This window comes from Anopheles darlingi, chromosome 2 (genome assembly GCF_943734745.1).
Source record: "Anopheles darlingi chromosome 2, idAnoDarlMG_H_01, whole genome shotgun sequence".
Taxonomy (NCBI): domain Eukaryota; kingdom Metazoa; phylum Arthropoda; class Insecta; order Diptera; family Culicidae; genus Anopheles; species Anopheles darlingi.
The window spans coordinates 66,213,557-66,232,747 of record NC_064874.1 but is presented as its reverse complement, the minus strand read 5'-3'; the positions used below and the strand labels follow the sequence as shown (position 1 = coordinate 66,232,747).

Sequence of the window (19,191 nt, the reverse complement as noted above, 5' to 3'; positions counted from 1 at the left end):
CTCAATTTATGGTCCACACGAGAGACCGACCGACGCAGGAGTCCCTTGTGTCCTTCACACGGTCAGGTGAACGCGAAACAGCAGCAACCGAGGAGCAGCAGAAGGAACCTCGTTCCTCGAAATGTGATCATGTCGATTCCATCGCTAATCCCAAAACAGCGCCAGTGAGTAGTGGTGGTGGCTGTGGGTTTCAGGTTTTCAGGCGTTTCGATGTTCCGACGATACGATTTGTGCTTCGATGCCGTGATACCGTGGTGCTACCGTTCCAACTGCTCTCGACCAGGACCGGGATGATTCATCCACAGCACCTGGGAGCCGGGACGCTCCACTCCGAAACGGTAGCAACCGAACAACTTGTTCAACTTTGCATACCACCCAAGTCGCTGACGATCGCTCGGTCGGTGGATTGGATTTTGGAATAAATTTGCCAAACCGAACATCAGACTCCGAACCTCCCCGACGATGCCTTCACCGTTTTGCTTTTCGCCCGGCGGCGGTTTGTGTGTGTTCGGTTTGTGAACTCCGATGCCCCGGGATGATGTTGACGTATTGTCAAGCAGCAACAGCACAACACTACACCCTTCGCCGGTGGTCGCACACTTGAAACTGGACGAAATGTATTCGTTAGCGTTAGAGTTTTGGTTAACTAGAAAAACAATAAAAAAGGGATTTTTATTCACGCAAACATCATTACCCGTTCTCATCATCATAATGTTTTACGTTTTAATGTCGGCGTCAACAACCATCGGGAGCAAATATGATCAATATATATATCAGATCAGCTCTCAAGATCGAGAGCGCGATCTAATCGTCGTCATCACCACGAGCGGCCAAACGGTAGCCAGTTGGTGAGCGAGAAGCGAGAATTCCCCAAGGAAAAGCCGGGAAGGAAATGAGAAAATAATGCTGGAAAAGGAACGCAAGACTCCGGAGGCCTTCTCGAAGATGTTTGACAACATTGTATAGAGGTAGCCCCCGTTCGTCCATTATGCTGCGATTGTTTATGACTGCGCCGCGAACAACGCACTGGTTCAGCTTCTTCTTAGTTTGCCTTCTGGGACATAGTAATCCCCCGGGGGAGTATCCAACTTGTGTCGGATGGCCACACGCCATCAATGGCCAACGATCGCCCTTCACTCTTATATTTGCTGCTACCTCCTTCGAGTCCTTTCTTGAAACCCATCCTCATCTTTTTCCCTTCACTTCTATGACCTCGTTGTTGGCGTAGCAAGCGAACGACCCTCTGGCACTGGCACTCCTACTGCCCGCTAGACCAGGTAGCGAATGCCAAAAATTAATGAAAAATCGTTTTCGTACCGGGAGCTACCCTGGCGGATGTCAAATATTTGTCTTCTGGTTGCTGGAAGGAAATGAATCACACCCAGGAGATATCTCCCGAACTATGGCGTTGTTTCAACGGAAGCTTCCGTGGCCGAGAAACGGAGTGGCTTTGGAAATAGCGAGCGAGCAAGAGAGAACCAGAGTTCGACACTCTGGACAGTCACCGGAATCCGGGAAAGGATTAGCCCGGAGAAATCATTAATAAAATTGAAACCAAATCATTTATCATGCGACTCAGATGGCGTTCGAATGGATTCGATCGTTCGACTCGAGAATCGATCGTTCTTTTCGGGCGAAAAAGGAAGCTTGCTTGTTTGTTTGTATTCATTTCGAATACACTGGAATAGCCCTTCTTCGGCCTGACCTCATCAGGAAATAGCCGTCGCGACAAGAGATTGCACGGGATTATAGAGTGTGTTCCAAGAAGTCCACTGTCGAAACCGAAAGAAAGATAACATGAATCACTGGATCAATGAAGTATGTAAACGATGGGTGCAGCTCCAGAAGATCAAACATAAGTTCTTCGGAAAATCTACGTCTCCAGTACCATAACTTCAAAGCCAGACCAAACCTCGCCACAGCGTGACAGCGCGATGACGTTAGAACAACAAACGGCGCAACAGCAGCAGCAGCCGAAACAGCATCACGAGCCGCATCCCTCTAAGCATGCCACGTCACCATCAAGTGGGCCATGATCATCCCAATTTGATTTCCCTCCCCGCGCATCGCACCGAAAACGCCATTGCGCGACAAGAGAAGTAATGATGCCAGGCGGCCAATGACGCAGCGCCCGTGCCGCACGCACTAATTAGCTCGAATGAGTTCCTTACGCCCGCTGGCTGGCGGCAATTTTCACGAGAAGACCTTTTGTCACGAAAATTCCGTTTCCCTGGTGCCGGTGTTGTTTCTGTGTTTTGCTTTGATCGTCACTAACACGCTGGTGTGTGTGTGTGTGAGAGTGTTTGTTGATTTAAAGTGGTTAGAGGAGGAGAAGGTGGTTTAAATTAATTATGCTGCTTTCCAGACGATTTAGCGTATCGCGTCTGTTTGTCTGTTGCCGCTGTCCATTAAGCCGGCGAAGGAGCCAGGATCCGGGAGGCCAGGTCCCAAGGAAAAACCTTCCCTCAACTCAGTCAGTCGCTCAGTTTGAAGTTCGTTTCCCGCGTTTCCCATAAACCGGTGGCGGATCTTTTTGCGGATGATAGAACACCACTCAACACACCCGGCAACACACACACACCATAACCTCGTCGTCGGCTGCTCGCCGTCGTCGTCATTAGGACGCGATTTGTCTCATTATTTGCGGGCGCGACCCCAACGCGCGAGATCGAACACCACAAAGCAGCGCGCCGCGTCCGCCAGATCAGCGTGGTCCCGTGGGCTCCAAAGCGATGGCCGTCCATCATCGCGCTCCGACGATTTGCTGCTGCTGCTGCTGCGTGCGCGGTCTCGGCCTGGATCTCGGAGCGCCGACGCGAGCTCATTAGCGACAAATAGAGGCCGCTTCCCGGCTCCCGGCACACACACACGAAGTGCGGCACCAAACTCGCAGCGGCAGCGGCCACAACAGATCGCTAATTTGGCGTCCATTTGGCCAGCACTTTAGCGAGTTTGTTGTTGAGTTTTCAGTGAGCAAACCGGGGCGCTCGCAGTTAGCAATTCAATCGTCACCTTTCCTCGTGAAAAACCAGAGGAGGCAGTGACGGACGGGACAGTGTTCCCAGCAGGACGACGACGACGACGGGTACTTCCGTCACCTGCCACGGACCGTCGCTCGGGCAGCAACCGTTTCTCACAGCTCCAATGGTCCAAAAAAACACACTCCTTTTCGCCATCGTAACAGGCCCGTTAGTAATCTGTCATTAATTAGTCAGCGCACGTTTCAATTGGCCAGGCCAGGCGGTGTGGTCCGCGAAAAACGGGGATTTTCTCCCGGGGACCCTTGAAAGGGGAAGAGAGGTGGTGCGCCTCTGCTTGTGCGTGGAGGCATTTTCCCAAAAAAGGGGATCCTTCCCCGCGGCGATACCGCAGAGCATATGTATGCGATGCGATGCTGCTGCAGTTGCGATGTGGGATCGCGAGAAAGTGTGAAGAAAAATGCCGCTTTTCCGCACACGCACACACACACAGCATGAAGGCACGCCGGCATAAGGAGCATCATGTTGTCGTCGTCGTCGTGGTCGTTGGCCGTCGGTTCGCACGGTCCCGGACAGTGCGCGCACCAGGTCGATGGACGATCGCGTTTGCTTCAATTAAAATTGCAGCTCATCCGGTCCTAGCCCTTAGCTAATTAGAAAATCTATATCAAACCGATAGAGAGAGAGAGAGAGAGAGAGAGGCCTTCGGAGTGCGTGTGCGGAGTGCGGTTTTGCTTCCTTTTGGTACGCGGCCACGGCTGAGGCCAGGGGATAGTAGTCACGGAATTTGCTCAATGAAAACCAAGGCCTACTGGTGGGCTTTTACGATGATGATGACGATGACGACGACGGAATGTTACAAAATTATACATTTGAACCCGTCGAGGACTATCGCCGGAACAATGGTGCGCCAGGTTAAATCATAAAACGCGTTAGAGACCTTCGCGCGGTTGGAATTATGACACATTAATCGCTGGTTGGCGTTTGGTTCAACACCTTCCAGTGCAGGTCGTGGAGCTTCCAGTCGCTTGGTAAAATTTGGTTGACCGAAAAAAGTCTCTTACTCTCGCTCTCTAATTGTTGCAAATTATGTCAGATCCTTTCCGCCAATTGCTTATTAGCGCAGGGGAGACAGGAATGTGGCTAAGATTCACTCCTCCGAAAATCATAATTACTTCCTTTCACGCTCCCAATTATGCGCTCGCGCAAAAGCGCATTTCGATGCTTCGGTGCACTTGCACTGTTAACCTCGAGTGACCCCCCATAGGACCGGACTGAGAATCGGGACCGGAGAGAACGAAACTGGCCCCCCGAAAAGGGTCCACCTATTTTCGCGGAAAGCGCGAGAGAGAAATCAATAAAAATTAATACGTTTTTCTGACTGCGACTGTCGTGGCCGGAATGTGCGCCGCTCGGCGGAGCAATAAAAATGGCCAGTCCCAAAAAAGAGTGCACACACACACACGCTCCAGAACCACTTCGCACCTTCGTTAGCAGCAGCAGAAGCAGCAACAGAAACGGATTGCCTCTTGCTGGCCATCGAGACACGGCTGACTGGCTGGTTGGCGTTCGCACGGCCACAGGATATTGGCGATGGAAAAGAATGTTCCCACATTCCAGCAGAACCAACGAAACCACCTCTTGCCCGGCAATAGCAGGCGCTGGCCACGGAACTATCGTCGAAGCCGAAGTCGAAGAACTGAGATTGTGCGACGACGACAACGATGAGGACGGGACGCGTTGAATATAAACATAAACACGCAGCATATTAAACGACACAATCGCGGCACATATTCGGTGCAGTGCAAGTGAGTGAGTAATGCAGCCCAGGGTCCCGGGTCCCAGCGCGGTCCTCGCCCGGTCGCAAAACCTCTCGAAAGGCCAAATGGTTTTCTGGTTTCGCCAACGGTGTCACGGAGTGCGAGCGAGCGAGAGAGAGAGAGAGAAAGAAAGAAAGACGGTGGGTGAAGAGGTGGTGCGGTGAGAAAAACATCAACTCGAGAAGGCGGCCTCAAGAGCAGTTTGCAGCCCCCCTTCAGGCCCCTCTATCCCCTCTCCACCCCCTCTCGTGACGAGCGAGGTGCGAGGACGGCATCGACGGCGAGCAAAGCAAAGAAGCAAAAATCGTCGTGTGTGGTCCCCATTTCTCTCATCCAGCATCCAGCGGCAGCAGCAGCAACTGTGGGCCTCCCGTGGGCCCCTGTGGGGTGGGTGGACTGGGAGGAACAAGTACGAAAGAGACAGGGAAAGAGAGAGAGAAAGAAAGAGATGGAGAGCAATGCTTGGCGCTGTGCGATCGCGATCGAGCAGCTTCTGCGATTTGTTCCACCGAACTGTTTTCCTTCGTTATATCTCCTTCTCTCTCTCTCTCTCTCTCTCTCTCTCTCTCTCTCTCTCTCTCTCTCTTTCTCTCCCGCGCGTGCTATCGAGCGGAAAACCCGCTGAATGGGTTCGCGGCGCTCGCGATCCGCGTTGTTGCTTCGACGACCACGACGACCGATTGGGAATGATCTGGCCCCGGGTGGATCGATGAGAGGTGGTGGACGACACACACACACACACACGTGTTGGTGGCTTGTTAAGCACGACAGACCCGGGTCCCACCGCTCGCCAGTAGTGGGGGGTGGGGTTTTGGGGACGCATTTTCCTATCCTTTCGGTCCCGGTCCGACGGGATCGCATTTAGGATGCTGACCGCAAGCAGCCTCATTAGCTGGAGTGTATGGTAGCGGCCCTCATATTATGGGTTGACGATCGAAAGCTTCTGGATAGTGCGAGGGAATTGATTTAATAGGAAAATGAATCCCACTCCCCGTCCGCCTTTTTCGAGGAAAACTATTCCAATCAATTTATTCGCCAGGGCAAGGGCAAAGGTGTTTCGTTGGAATGCAGCGCGGAATGGAGTCTGTTGTTGGGTCGTGGCTATTTGTTTCCGGGAAATTCCGTGCGTTTCTGGTGAAGTGATTAAGTCTTTAGCATCGTATGGTGTAGGTTTAATAATATAGCAGATACTTGTATACAATTTGGTTGCGCAAGGATCTTCAATTGTTCTTAAGAGCTATAAAAATAACAATTCGACAATGCTATGCCAATTGGTGAAGTAAACGAGAAATAAAACATTGAATCTTCCTCTATTTCCTATGTTTGCATTCTTCCTTAAGTTTTATTTCTGCACGAATTATCTATCAAAATTGTAACCACTATATTATCCATATAAGCGGTAGTCTTATTGATCTATACTAAGTCTTTTATATTGCCATTATATGAGCATATAAATTTTTCTTGATGCCTGGCGCATTTTCTATTGGTCTGTTATCAAAGTATCATTTTTTTAAATATATGACAACATCAGAACGAACGAATCTTCTATTAACATCAGAGAATTAATTTGTTACTGAACTGTATGTTGTTTTTTATTGAAATTATGGGCCCTATTGCGAGTGTCTTGTCTTGCAAACGAGACTGCTGTACTACTGCTGAAAAAACTTAGCAGTCTTGTTGAGCTCTTATGAATGAACTTGTGAATTTTTACAGTCAGATTTCAAAACAAATACTAATACTACCAAATTAGTCACCAACACCACCAAAAACCAACATCCTTCGGCCAATAGCAACGCGACTTTCAGTCTCGTTTTCAAGACTCACAGTCTGGTAGGTTTTAGCAACAGACTCTGAGTCTTGAAAACGCGACTGAAAATGGTAATTTTTTTCGTTTTGGTCGTAGTTGCCATTGGACCGAAAGATGTTGGGTTTTGGTGGTGTTGGTGAATAATTTGTTAGTATTAGTATTTGTTTTAAAATCTGGCTGTAAAAAATCACAAGTTCATTCATAAGAGCTCAACAAGACTGCTAAGTTTTTTCAGCAGTAGTACAGCAGTCTCGTTTGCAAGACAAGACACTCGCAATAGGGCCCTATATTGTTCGACAATCAATGTAACTCATCCACTCAAATTAAATTGGAATTCGTTTTTTTATCTCCTTTACAAAGATGCTGTAGTCAACAGGAGCATGAACATTCCACAATTATTTTTCTCTGATGCAAAAACAACATTTTTTCTATTTTGAAACTGGACTGTCGATAACTTTGTTACCAACGCCTATTGTTTGCAAAGTTATACAACAACCATAGATTCTTGTATGAGTACAAGACTGAAATAACAACCGCAAGGCGTCAAATGATAATTAATGCTAAGCTAAATGACACTTTACGACTAATGAAAGTTGCTTTCGCGAAAGCATCATAATTGCGATGTTTATACGATAGTTAATCCTTAAGCAAACTTGTGCGATACCACCCCGCTTCAGCAATCCCCCACACAATGCATCGGCATGCCGGATAATTGCAACAAAATTATCTGGCTATAAACATTCCAACCCCAACGAAATGGCCGCTTATCAGCGCCGATCCGCTAATGGTGAACGCGCTGCATCAAGCGGAACATTTAACCGATTATGATTTCACTGTACAACGAGTCAGGCGATCGATCGACTAAAGCAGCAACAGCAGCAAACGACCATCGAGTTGATCAATTTTTGTGATTGCGGCGCACACCGCCCTTCATGCCCTGGTCCTTCATCCCTTCATCCGCTTGCAGCCACGAGCGACCACGAAGCGCAGCGGAGCATTAGTGAGGAATGAGAACAAATTTATCTTCCACCGCTTTCTACCCCTTCCCCCGATTGGCCTTCCTTTTTTCCATCCCCCAAACCCCGTGACTGGGTCGACATGGACACTACCCTCCCTCTGCCCTCGATGATGAATGGCGTCCAATGCGATGCTAGGCGCAGCTCTAGCGCTAGCTGCAGCAACAGCAGCAGCAGCATCCAATTCAGCGGATCAATGATCGTCGTTTATTTTTATCGAAGACGTAAAATAAATAATAAGCCCCCCTCGAACATACACACACACAGGCACACTCACATCAACATGATCAAAGGTTCGGAAAACATTAAGAAAACAAAGGGATGTCAGCTGAGGTTGCTAGCGCTAAGATGCAGCAAAAAACCCTCGCGACAGCAGCGTCTCATCATGATCATCATCATCATCGTCAACAACGCGCTGTTGCGAGTGTCACCAGTTCCGGCCTAAAAGGGGACTACCTCATACCCTACCTCATACTCTCATACGTGTCGTGACGTGCGTTAAATACGTCACATGATCTTCCCGGGAACGATTGATCTTTGGGGTAATGGTCTCTAGCATCGCATCGCATCGATCGCCATCGAGCGCGCACGGTGTATCGGATTCTAGTAGGTCAAGATCAGCAGATGCGGCACTTCCGGGCACTTGAAGACGCCTCGCCACGGTCCTCGGTCGACGTCTCGGTGGTTTCAAGAAGGTGGAAAAAATGGAAAGCGAAAGCATCGATCAGCTCTGCCAGACGTCTGATCAGATCAGTTCAAGGTATCGACAACAACGTCATCACTCAACAAATCACGGTTCCCGGGGGAAACGAAACTCGGCCTCGAAGTGTAAATGAGGTTAAAATATGGCCTCCGGATAAAGGTAATTGATACATTGACGAAGGAATTTAGAGGCAATTTAGCCGGGAGTGTCCGATGCCCCCGGGGCGCGAGGTGTCCGAAAGGTAGCTCCAGAGATGGTACTCTGGAGATGAAGCATTACGCCGGGGCCCCGGATACCTGGGCGTATCCGTCAATGTCGCTCAATGCTGCGTGTTTCTCTCTTTCTCTCTTTGTCCTGCTCTTTTTAATGAGTCGTTTTTGAAGTTTTCTAACTTATTCCGTTCCGTAAAAACACAAATGGCCACCATTGGAAGGGCTAATGTATTGTGGTGTTGGAGTGGTAAGAGATTGATTGCGAGTCCGGCGAGTCGAAGGAGATTAGTTTGTTCCAAGTCCATCCAGTCAAGACGGAAACAGCGGCAGGAGGATCGTGAATGAGTGGTTGCCGCACACCCTTCCTACCTCCGTCGCTCCATACCGGACCGGTGACCGGTTGACTTCTGGTGACAACATTACTTGAGCGTCCGTGTCAATCGTCCGTCGGAGTGTGTCCGTCGAACCCTATCTAGAGCCATTTGTCTTAGAACGGGAGCCGTCCTTCTGTCCCGGTGTTCTGGAGGTAGCATTCTCTGTCCCGGGGTCTCTCTCTCTCTCTCCTTCTCCCTCGTCTGGTACGTCAGACTAACCGAATGCGGATATCGATGGCGCTCAGAACGGATTCAACGATGATGGAATGGTTGGTCATTTGTCAACGAATTGTTTTATCACGCGAGCACACGGGAAGCTGCATTAGCGGCTATAGTGACCGATACGGTCTAAGTTCTGTTGGCATTTTAATGTGAAGAGGCCAAACCCGGAGAGGGGTCTGGACCTAATCATGTACGGACTGATGAAGTCCGTCGGCCGCTATGGCCCGAGTGGTCGATGGCGCTTTTTCTGCGCAGGCTGTCACCAGGAGTGTATTCAGACTGTCCTTCCCAGGGAGAGGGGGAGGGGAGGCTAGTCGGTGGCTCGTATATGCCGATTGGTGGTCGGAAGAGAATTACCGCTGGTGGGGTTCTCTAACGTACCAAAAGGCTGAGCGCTACCCAACTATAGAACCGTCCCGGGAGCAGAAAGGCTAGTCAGCTGCCCGTATCTGCCAATCGAGGTCCAAAAGAGAATTACCGCGGGTGGGGTTCTCTAGCGGATCGAAAGGCTGAGCGCTGTCCTATAGAACCTTTCCACGAGAGTGGGGAGGCTAGTCAGTTGCCCGGGAATGCCAATTGGTGTCCAGTAGAGAATTACCGCGGGTGGGGTTCTCTAGAGGATCAAGAGGCGGGGCAGGGGCCGAGGAGGGTTTACCTGAAAGAAGATGGTTAGCAGTGAAAGACGAGACTGCACAGGTTTCGGCACAAAAATACAACTCAACTCGTTTATTGAAATTCACGGGTTTTTATAGTCTTAATTTTAGTTCTAATTGTTACGTAACGAGTCCCTTCTCACCCTCTCTTCCCCCCTCTTTTCCATAGTTCGTCCTTATGTAAATTTAGGTAATTTTGGCGTCATCGCGCTGATTCAGCAGGATTGGGCCGATGCAATTGGTTAATCTCTGTAATCTTGACATCATCGAGCTGATTCAGCGTGATCCGGATGATACAATTGGTTAATTTCTGTCAACTTGACGTCATCGGCTGATTCGGCATGATCGGGATGATGCAATAATTGATTGATTTGCGCAATCCGTACATAATTGATCTATGTGCGCACCGGTAATTCGGGACTTCTCGGCGATCTTCGGGTGTTATAACTATAACGTTTTCGGCGCGTGCTATGTCTCCGATATCGGAGCGCCAATTATGTTATTCCTTCCTCTGTTCTCCCTTTTCCGTTACCGGAACAAAGCATCGTCTTGTCCTCTTCTTCGGGGGTTCGGGGCGCGTGCTATGTCTCCGATGTCGAGGCGCCGGTTATGTCATTCCTACGCCTCTGTCATCCCTTTCCCGTTACCGTAAGAAAGCATCGTCTTTCCTCTTCAGGTGCGCAGCTGACTTCGGCTCGGCACCGACCTACATCCGAGCGGTGTCAAATATAGGCTAGGGGCTGGGCCTCGCGGTGCGGCTTGTTGTGGATTGGGCCTACCTCACGCGAGGAGTTCTTGCGGGCCGCGTAGGTGCTGACACTGCAGTTTTGCTGTCCCGCCCTGCCCTCTACCGGTGACGGTGGTAGACGTGCTTTGCCTAAATGTCGGCGTTTTGAGATCAATTGCATCGGCCGAAAGTCGAAATGAATAAGAAATAACGCTTGCGTTTGAAGCGACCGAACTGCTGGCTAAAGAGGTGGTCGAAGGTGGGTCGGGTCGCTACATCCCCCCTCACTTACTGGCGCTTGTGGATCATTTCGCAGAGATGTTCCACAAGCTGGTCCGTTCTTAAGGCTAATAGGTGGGCTAATAGGTGGGTTGTGACCCTAACCCGGACTAAGGAGACGGCGCCTAGATTTTTCCTAATTTCTCGGTCACCTTTGTGGCTATTCCCCTAGGTCGAGGTCCTGTACTCCTAGCTGTGTCGTGCGTTTCCCTCCTGGTAACCTGTTTAGTTACTTCCGCTTCCTGACCGTCTGATACCTGTATGTCTAAAGGCCTTTTTGATCTAATCTTGAATTTTGAGATATCCATGCGTAAGGGTTGTGACCGTTGTCGCGATTTCTTCGGGGCTCCAAGTCGGTTGGGGGGTCGGGACTTGAACCCGGGTGCGTATCGTTTGGTATCCCCCTCTGAACCGTTGGCCTTCCCGGTCCCTAAGCTGCCTAATTTTCCCCCGGAATCATGGTCCGTTTGGGGTCCCTATTTGGGTAACGTTTGACCCATTCTTTCCTATGCTTCGCTGACGTTATTGGTGCTACCGTGTGGCTCACGTGGGCTCACATACGCGGATTCATCAGTCGTGGCCAATCGATGGGCGCACGTTCGCGGATCTACCTTGCATAACGAGTGTATGCAGTCAGAAAGGGCGGAGGGGGGGGCTATCCTGAGCTCACCTACACGGAGTTATATGTGTGGCCACCCGCTGGGCTCACTTTCGCGGAGTTTCGATCTAATCTAATGCAGAGTCCACGTGGACTTGCGTACGCGGGATTCTATCGGTTTGGTGGCTCACGTGAGCTCACCATCGCGGAGTTACCGATTTATCGCTTGTGACCCACGTTGGGTTCACTATCGCGGAATTCTGGTTCTATATGTTGGCGTGGCTCCCGTGAGCGCACGATAGAAGGAATGATTGTGGCCACCCGCTGGGCTCACTTTCGCGAAGTCTAATCTAATGCAGAGTCCACGTGGACTTGCGTACGCGGAATTCTATCGGTTTGGTGGCTCACGTGAGCTCACCATCGCGGAGTTACCGATTTATTGCTTGTGACCCACGTTGGGTTCACTATCGCGGAATTCTTAGGTCTATACGCTGGCGTGGCTCCCGTGAGCACACGATCGCAGTACTGGTTGTGGCCACTCGCGGGGCTCACTATCGCTACGTTAACTCTAGAAGTTCGATTTCGTTTACGAACTTTTCTACTAGGACAGGTAAAGTTTTAGTACATTATAAAACGGCTGCTGGCATATCGGGCATTTGGTGACGGTTGAGGCACACTTGTCGCACGCCACGACATGGCCGCACGGCATGAACGCCGTATTGTACTCGCTGTCATAGCAGATCCGGCAGATCTTGCCGTCGGGACCGCCGCTCGGGGTTGCGATCCTCTCGTTATCCATGGTGTCGTCCAGGGGTTTCGGTGTTGTCATCGTCGTCCTGTAGGCGCAATTACCGTACCAGATGCTATGCTGCTCCCACGGGTCATCGTCCGGCTCCCAGTCCTTCAGTCCTCCGCCGCAGCTAAAGCACTTCACCTGGTCGCCTTGGCCGGTGTAGAAGAATCCCGCGTCGCTCAGCTGTTGTGGTTTCGGAGACATCGCCGTTGGCCAAGCCTCGAACGATTTCAACCGCGCGGCTTCGTTTGCGTACATCAGGTATTCGGGACGCCAAGTCGGTCGAGCCATCGTCATCGAGGTCGGGTTGCTGCTGAAAACCGACGCTTCAGATTCTCCCGTTAGCGGCTCCGTACTGCCACCCTGTCCATGGCGATCGGTGCTGGTCACGTTGGGACTGCGGTTGCTGCTACCCTCACTGGTGCCTCTCCATACGTCTCCCGTAGGGTGATCGATCATATTCTCTGCATACGAGTGCGGTCGTATTTGGATACCGCATTCATCATAGCTGCGTGCCGGCACGTTTGCCGGGAAGTTCCGATCTAGGTCCATGTTGGGGGTTGGTCGTTCTGTAGCAGCGGGCCGTAGGGTGACTAGCGCAGAGGCTCTGCTATCGACGCGACGTCTCCAACTCTGGTGAATTATGTCCGATCGTTCTGTGGGATCGGATCGTCCTTCTATATCGATCCCCGTAACTTCGGATGGGATCGACGGGTACCGATGAGGTTTCTAGCGTCGTTGTTGCATCTGAGGAGTCCTTGTTTGTCCTGTCTCGGTGATCAAGAACATTTATCTCAAAGAAAAAACGTACATAGATTAGTTCCTCTATTTTGGTGCAACCCTATTTGCAACCATCTTCGGTTATTTTCTTTGAAAGTGACTTGAGGTCTGTCTTGTCTTTCATGAGCCATCAGGGTGAGGAAGTTCACCGATATGCTCTAGCGCATTCCTTGTTTTCAATCTCTTTAGGATCCATATAGATCCGTTAACCATTCCGTTTGTTACCTCAGCCTTTCATTCCTATTCCATTTTTATGGTACAATTGTTTCTTTCAATTCGTACCGAATCGATTTGTCATAGAATAATTTATTTCCTTTTATTTCCTTGTCCAATGCCCAGTAGCGGTTTTATTAAATGGATTCAAGATTCGCTTGTCCCTATTCATTTCTTTTTCTTTCGGGATTTCCAATCTCGATCCAATTCTTTGATGCTGCGATATGAAGCTAAATCGCTGCCAAAATTGGTATCTAAGACCGTTTCGCGATAATCTTTATCATTTTCTACTTCAACAAAAACATCCACGTCCTGTTCGGAATTATTCCGTTCCAGTTTTTCCTGAAGCAGTACTTTTGGTTCTGTTGTTGTTGGTATCATACCAAAATGCAACGCCATTCCTTGAGATGCCTTGTCGGCTCCACCCTCTGTAACCTTCACTACCGTGTAGTTTTGGTTGAATGGTTCCTCAATATTTCTTTGTGGATGTAGAGTCACATATCCCTCATTGTAATTAATTTCTGATGCATATTGGTGGAAAAAATCAGCTCCTAATAATCCTGGCAATGCTAATTCTTGCACTAAATGAAAAACTGTTGGGAAACAAATGCCTCCAATATTCAGATCGATTTGGCAGGTCCCAAGAGTTTCGATTATTCTTCCGCTGATCCCGGCTAGTCGCGTAATTGCTTTAATATTAATCCCATTCATACCCATGTTAACGGCTTCTTTCCAGCGCAGCAAATTTACTGAGGCACCGGTATCGAGCATAAAGAGTATGGGTTCGGGTTCACCTCGAAGGGTGTGCAATTTTATGCCGACGAGACCAGTTCCTATGCATTCTAACTCCTTCCTAACGTGACCCACATTCTTATTATTATGGCTCTGTTGGATGGCGCTGTTTATGTTTAGGTTGAGCGTCTCATCTTTCACGAGATCACTCACATTGCGTGGCGCTAATTCATTGTGCGCTCTATGTGTCTCCTTCTTGATTTCGTTCTTATGATAACGGGAACCTCGATCGTCACTACGTTTACGCAAGTTCCCAACTTCTAGTTTTTTTGTTTGGAATTATCATTCTGTTGTTCGGGACGTGATGTCTGTGGACGATCGTTGCTCGATCGATTCTCGTGGTTCCTATTTCCCTGGGCATTGCCCTCGTGTCGTGCCTCCTGGTCAAAGTGTTCATTCTGACGAGGCTGTTTGGGCTTCGAGTGGTGCTTGTTGGATGAATGAAAATCTTGGTTGGGACAATCGTATCCCAAGGGTTGATCCCGGTAGCCTTGGTCTCTGGATCGTTGCTCTTTTTCCCAAGGTTGTGCACTATGATTGTGATTCCTGTACTGTGGTTCCGGGCTCCAGTGCTGTTCCCTGTACCCGTAGTCTCTATAATACGGATCGTACCCCCAAGGATGGGTCCTATACCCATGATCTCTGTAATGTGGATCATACCCACATGGTGGGGCTGGATATCGGGGATCGTATCCGCCTAACGGGGGCGTACCATGGTCTCGGCCATATGGGCTATACCCCCACGGGGGAATCGGATAACCCGGATTCATGCATCTGTAAGACTGAGCTGCATGACCAAAATCTTGGTATCGTGGCTCCTGTGGCCATGGCTGATCCCATCTTCCTGTTCGGGGGTCTTGGGGTTTATGCGCACAAGCCCCAACATAAAGATGTTCATTAACTACCGGTCTTGAGTCATACTCGTTGATCCGGAGACGACGAGCCGCATCTGTAACGCGATCGGCGTTGTCGTGCACTTCTTCGAGATAATCCATCAGCGACTCGAGATCCATGGACTTTTGAATAAGAGCCATCGTTTTCAAATTTTCGTCCCTCAACCCAGCCACGAAATGGTGCTTTAAGTGCCGAAGCGCATATGGTTGTTCACTATCGGGGGCAAACGACGCTATCCACTCGAACATGGTTCGAGTCCTGTCTTTGTATTTCTTGAGGGTTTCGTTGGCCCTTTGTGCCAAGGTCTCGATTTTATGGAAAACCGATTCCAAACTGTAGTGGTCACCAAATTCTTTGACGAGAAGCACCTTCATTTCCTCCCAACTGTTTGCTCTTATCCGATGGAAATGGCTCACAGCATCACCTTTGAGTTTCGTGAGGACGATATCTAAAAGATCATCCTCGTCTAAAATATTCCGCTCTCGTACGCGATCTACTTGGCGTATGAAGAGATCTAATTCGTCGGCCCTACCTCGGAACTCTGGGATGAGTCCCATGGCTCGCTCAATCGGAAATTCCCTCGGCTTGCTCATCTTCAGCTCTTGGAAGGTTCTGTTCAAAGTGAGGCTATCGCGTACAATACTCTTTCTAAAGTCGCGAAAATACTGCGAATAGTCGGACTCCGGTTCCCAGTCAGCGAGACCCGCACTTGGCCAATGCACTAGAGATTCTCGGCGGTTTACGGATTCCGTCGCCCCCTCACTTACCGCTGCTTCTATTTCCTCGTGGTTTTCCGTGGCGGCCTTAGTTATGACAATCGCCGGTGAACCGTCAGAAAAATGAACGTTGTCGCAATTAGCAAGAGTCTCCTGAGACTTTGCTGCGGCCGTCTTGCTTCGTAGCGTACGGTCAGTCATTCAAAGCTTTGTACCGGCAGGCTGGCAATATTCGCCTGCGCGGTTTTCTTTGATTTTGCGTACAAACGTAGATCAGCACTTTAATCGATTCAATCGACAATGGCTTGCATGCCGACTAAGTTGCGCACAAGAACCACGGCTTGCTCAAATTTCACCAATTATGATGAGCTGTCACCACGATTTCACCCACTGTGTCCCTCGGCGGTCGGCCGAGGCAAATAACGGTACCGTGCAGAACCCGTCAGCGTTGGTGATACATGTGAGTTTGCTTAATGTATCCGGCGATACATGCGGATTTATTTCACATATTTTCTCACCCGCTGTACTTACCTGCTACCAATGACTTACCACAGAATTGTGAATGCAATCCGCTTCGACATCTTCGGGTACGCTTTCCCTCGTGATGGCCGTTGTTCTGGGATGCCGTTGGAAGCACGTCGACGGTGTTCACTTCACGGTCCTACTTTACACTTTACTTCCCTACTTTATAATATCGCGTTCTGTTACCCACCGGGTAATTACTAAGCGATATAGGATTCTATATCCCACCGCTGTCACCAGATGAAGAGGCCAAACCCGGAGAGGGGTCTGGACCTAATCATGTACGGACTGATGAAGTCCGTCGGCCGCTATGGCCCGAGTGGTCGATGGCGCTTTTTCTGCGCAGGCTGTCACCAGGAGTGTATTCAGACTGTCCTTCCCAGGGAGAGGGGGAGGGGAGGCTAGTCGGTGGCTCGTATATGCCGATTGGTGGTCGGAAGAGAATTACCGCTGGTGGGGTTCTCTAACGTACCAAAAGGCTGAGCGCTACCCAACTATAGAACCGTCCCGGGAGCAGAAAGGCTAGTCAGCTGCCCGTATCTGCCAATCGATGTCCAAAAGAGAATTACCGCGGGTGGGGTTCTCTAGCGGATCGAAAGGCTGAGCGCTGTCCTATAGAACCTTTCCACAGCAAGGAGAGAGGGGGGGGGGAGGCTAGTCGGTGGCTCGTATATGCCGATTGGTGGTCGGAAGAGAATTACCGCTGGTGGGGTTCTCTAACGTACCAAAAGGCTGAGCGCTACCCAACTATAGAACCGTCCCGGGAGCAGAAAGGCTAGTCAGCTGCCCGTATCTGCCAATCGAGGTCCAAAAGAGAATTACCGCGGGTGGGGTTCTCTAGCGGATCGAAAGGCTGAGCGCTGTCCTATAGAACCTTTCCACGAGAGTGGGGAGGCTAGTCAGTTGCCCGGGAATGCCAATTGGTGTCCAGTAGAGAATTACCGCGGGTGGGGTTCTCTAGAGGATCAAGAGGCGGGGCAGGGGCCGAGGAGGGTTTACCTGAAAGAAGATGGTTAGCAGTGAAAGACGAGACTGCACAGGTTTCGGCACAAAAATACAACTCAACTCGTTTATTGAAATTCACGGGTTTTTATAGTCTTAATTTTAGTTCTAATTGTTACGTAACGAGTCCCTTCTCACCCTCTCTTCCCCCCTCTTTTCCATAGTTCGTCCTTATGTAAATTTAGGTAATTTTGGCGTCATCGCGCTGATTCAGCAGGATTGGGCCGATGCAATTGGTTAATCTCTGTAATCTTGACATCATCGAGCTGATTCAGCGTGATCCGGATGATACAATTGGTTAATTTCTGTCAACTTGACGTCATCGGCTGATTCGGCATGATCGGGATGATGCAATAATTGATTGATTTGCGCAATCCGTACATAATTGATCTATGTGCGCACCGGTAATTCGGGACTTCTCGGCGATCTTCGGGTGTTATAACTATAACGTTTTCGGCGCGTGCTATGTCTCCGATATCGGAGCGCCAATTATGTTATTCCTTCCTCTGTTCTCCCTTTTCCGTTACCGGAACAAAGCATCGTCTTGTCCTCTTCTTCGGGGGTTCGGGGCGCGTGCTATGTCTCCGATGTCGAGGCGCCGGTTATGTCATTCCTACGCCTCTGTCATCCCTTTCCCGTTACCGTAAGAAAGCATCGTCTTTCCTCTTCAGGTGCGCAGCTGACTTCGGCTCGGCACCGACCTACATCCGAGCGGTGTCAAATATAGGCTAGGGGCTGGGCCTCGCGGTGCGGCTTGTTGTGGATTGGGCCTACCTCACGCGAGGAGTTCTTGCGGGCCGCGTAGGTGCTGACACTGCAGTTTTGCTGTCCCGCCCTGCCCTCTACCGGTGACGGTGGTAGACGTGCTTTGCCTAAATGTCGGCGTTTTGAGATCAATTGCATCGGCCGAAAGTCGAAATGAATAAGAAATAACGCTTGCGTTTGAAGCGACCGAACTGCTGGCTAAAGAGGTGGTCGAAGGTGGGTCGGGTCGCTACAAATGTCTCGGTTTGAATGCTCACCTCGCCGCTCACCTCGCCGCTGGAACGTTTGTCGATTGCGGAAAACAGAACATATTTTCGAACCGTTTATTGGTGGGCAGCCAAATAAGCCGCGAGTAGGACGAGCTGATGTAGAATTTCTTGAGTAGAATTTCAGATGGTTCAAGGTTCAGAATGAATAGCAACCATTAGGGTTTGAAAACGTTTCTTACGCCAGCAGCAGGATCAGAATCAGAAGTGAACGGAAAGATAAGGAACTGCTTTTGCTAAGACATTTAGTAATACAATGCAAATTCAATTTATTTAATTTCTCTACATCTGGTTCTGTTGTCACTGCCCAGGTCATATTTTAATGCAGTTTTGTCTACGTCATGTGGTACCAGAGGAAATATACTGCTTTGGGTTTTATGTTTCGTCAGAATTTCTAAAAACAAACTTCTTTTTCAGTTTTCTATCAACGTGACGCTTCAAACTTCTAGTATCCGCATTCTGCTCTTAATTTCACTTGATACCTTGAGAAAATCACAAATAAAAAATGGCATATTTTTTCTTTATAAATAACGAAATGTGCTAAAAGCTTGATTAACGTATAGAAAGTCAATTTTGTTAAGAGATATTACTAAGCATTGAAAGGAATATCTAATTGAAGTGCAAGAATGAAAAAAATCATCGTTAAGAGGTCTAAGATCTTTTGTAAAAGAAGATCAAATTTCTAATAATTGAACATCAAAATCTGTTTACTGAAATCAAATTATAAACGATCCTACACGCGTTGGAGTTTAATACAATATTGTTGATTCGCATTTCAAACCACGGTTCAGTTTATCTTTAGTTTATTTTATCACCTCGTTTTTCTCAAACAAATAGCAGGACCCTATAAGCATAAATTAAGAAAAAAGCGTCATTTAAATCATTTCCAAATAGCTTCAGTCTCCGTTTCTCTTTCACTGCTCGTGAAAACCCCTTCTTCGAGTCTCATACGCAGCATTCCATTTCCCTGACGTCACCACCGATCGATCGCCGATCGGTACGCCATTGAAACAGCATTTTGCAAAACGGCGCACCGATTGGACGGATAAGAGCGCTCGA

General features: G+C 49.2%; 1 protein-coding gene across 1 annotated transcript; it reads right to left on the bottom strand.

Moving 5' to 3' along the window:
- Nucleotides 1-11,990: 11,990 nt before the first annotated feature.
- LOC125959462 (death-associated inhibitor of apoptosis 1-like) lies at nucleotides 11,991-12,734 on the bottom strand. The gene has a single exon (XM_049692284.1). It carries the CDS (start codon nucleotides 12,732-12,734, stop codon nucleotides 11,991-11,993), a length of 744 nt encoding a protein of 247 aa, XP_049548241.1.
- Between the last annotated feature and the right edge of the window lie 6,457 nt (nucleotides 12,735-19,191).

Excerpts from the sequence above, each read along its gene's own strand:
- LOC125959462 (XM_049692284.1), bottom strand. The coding sequence starts at position 12,734 with ATGGACCTAGATCGGAACTTCCCGGCAAACGTGCCGGCACGCAGCTAT.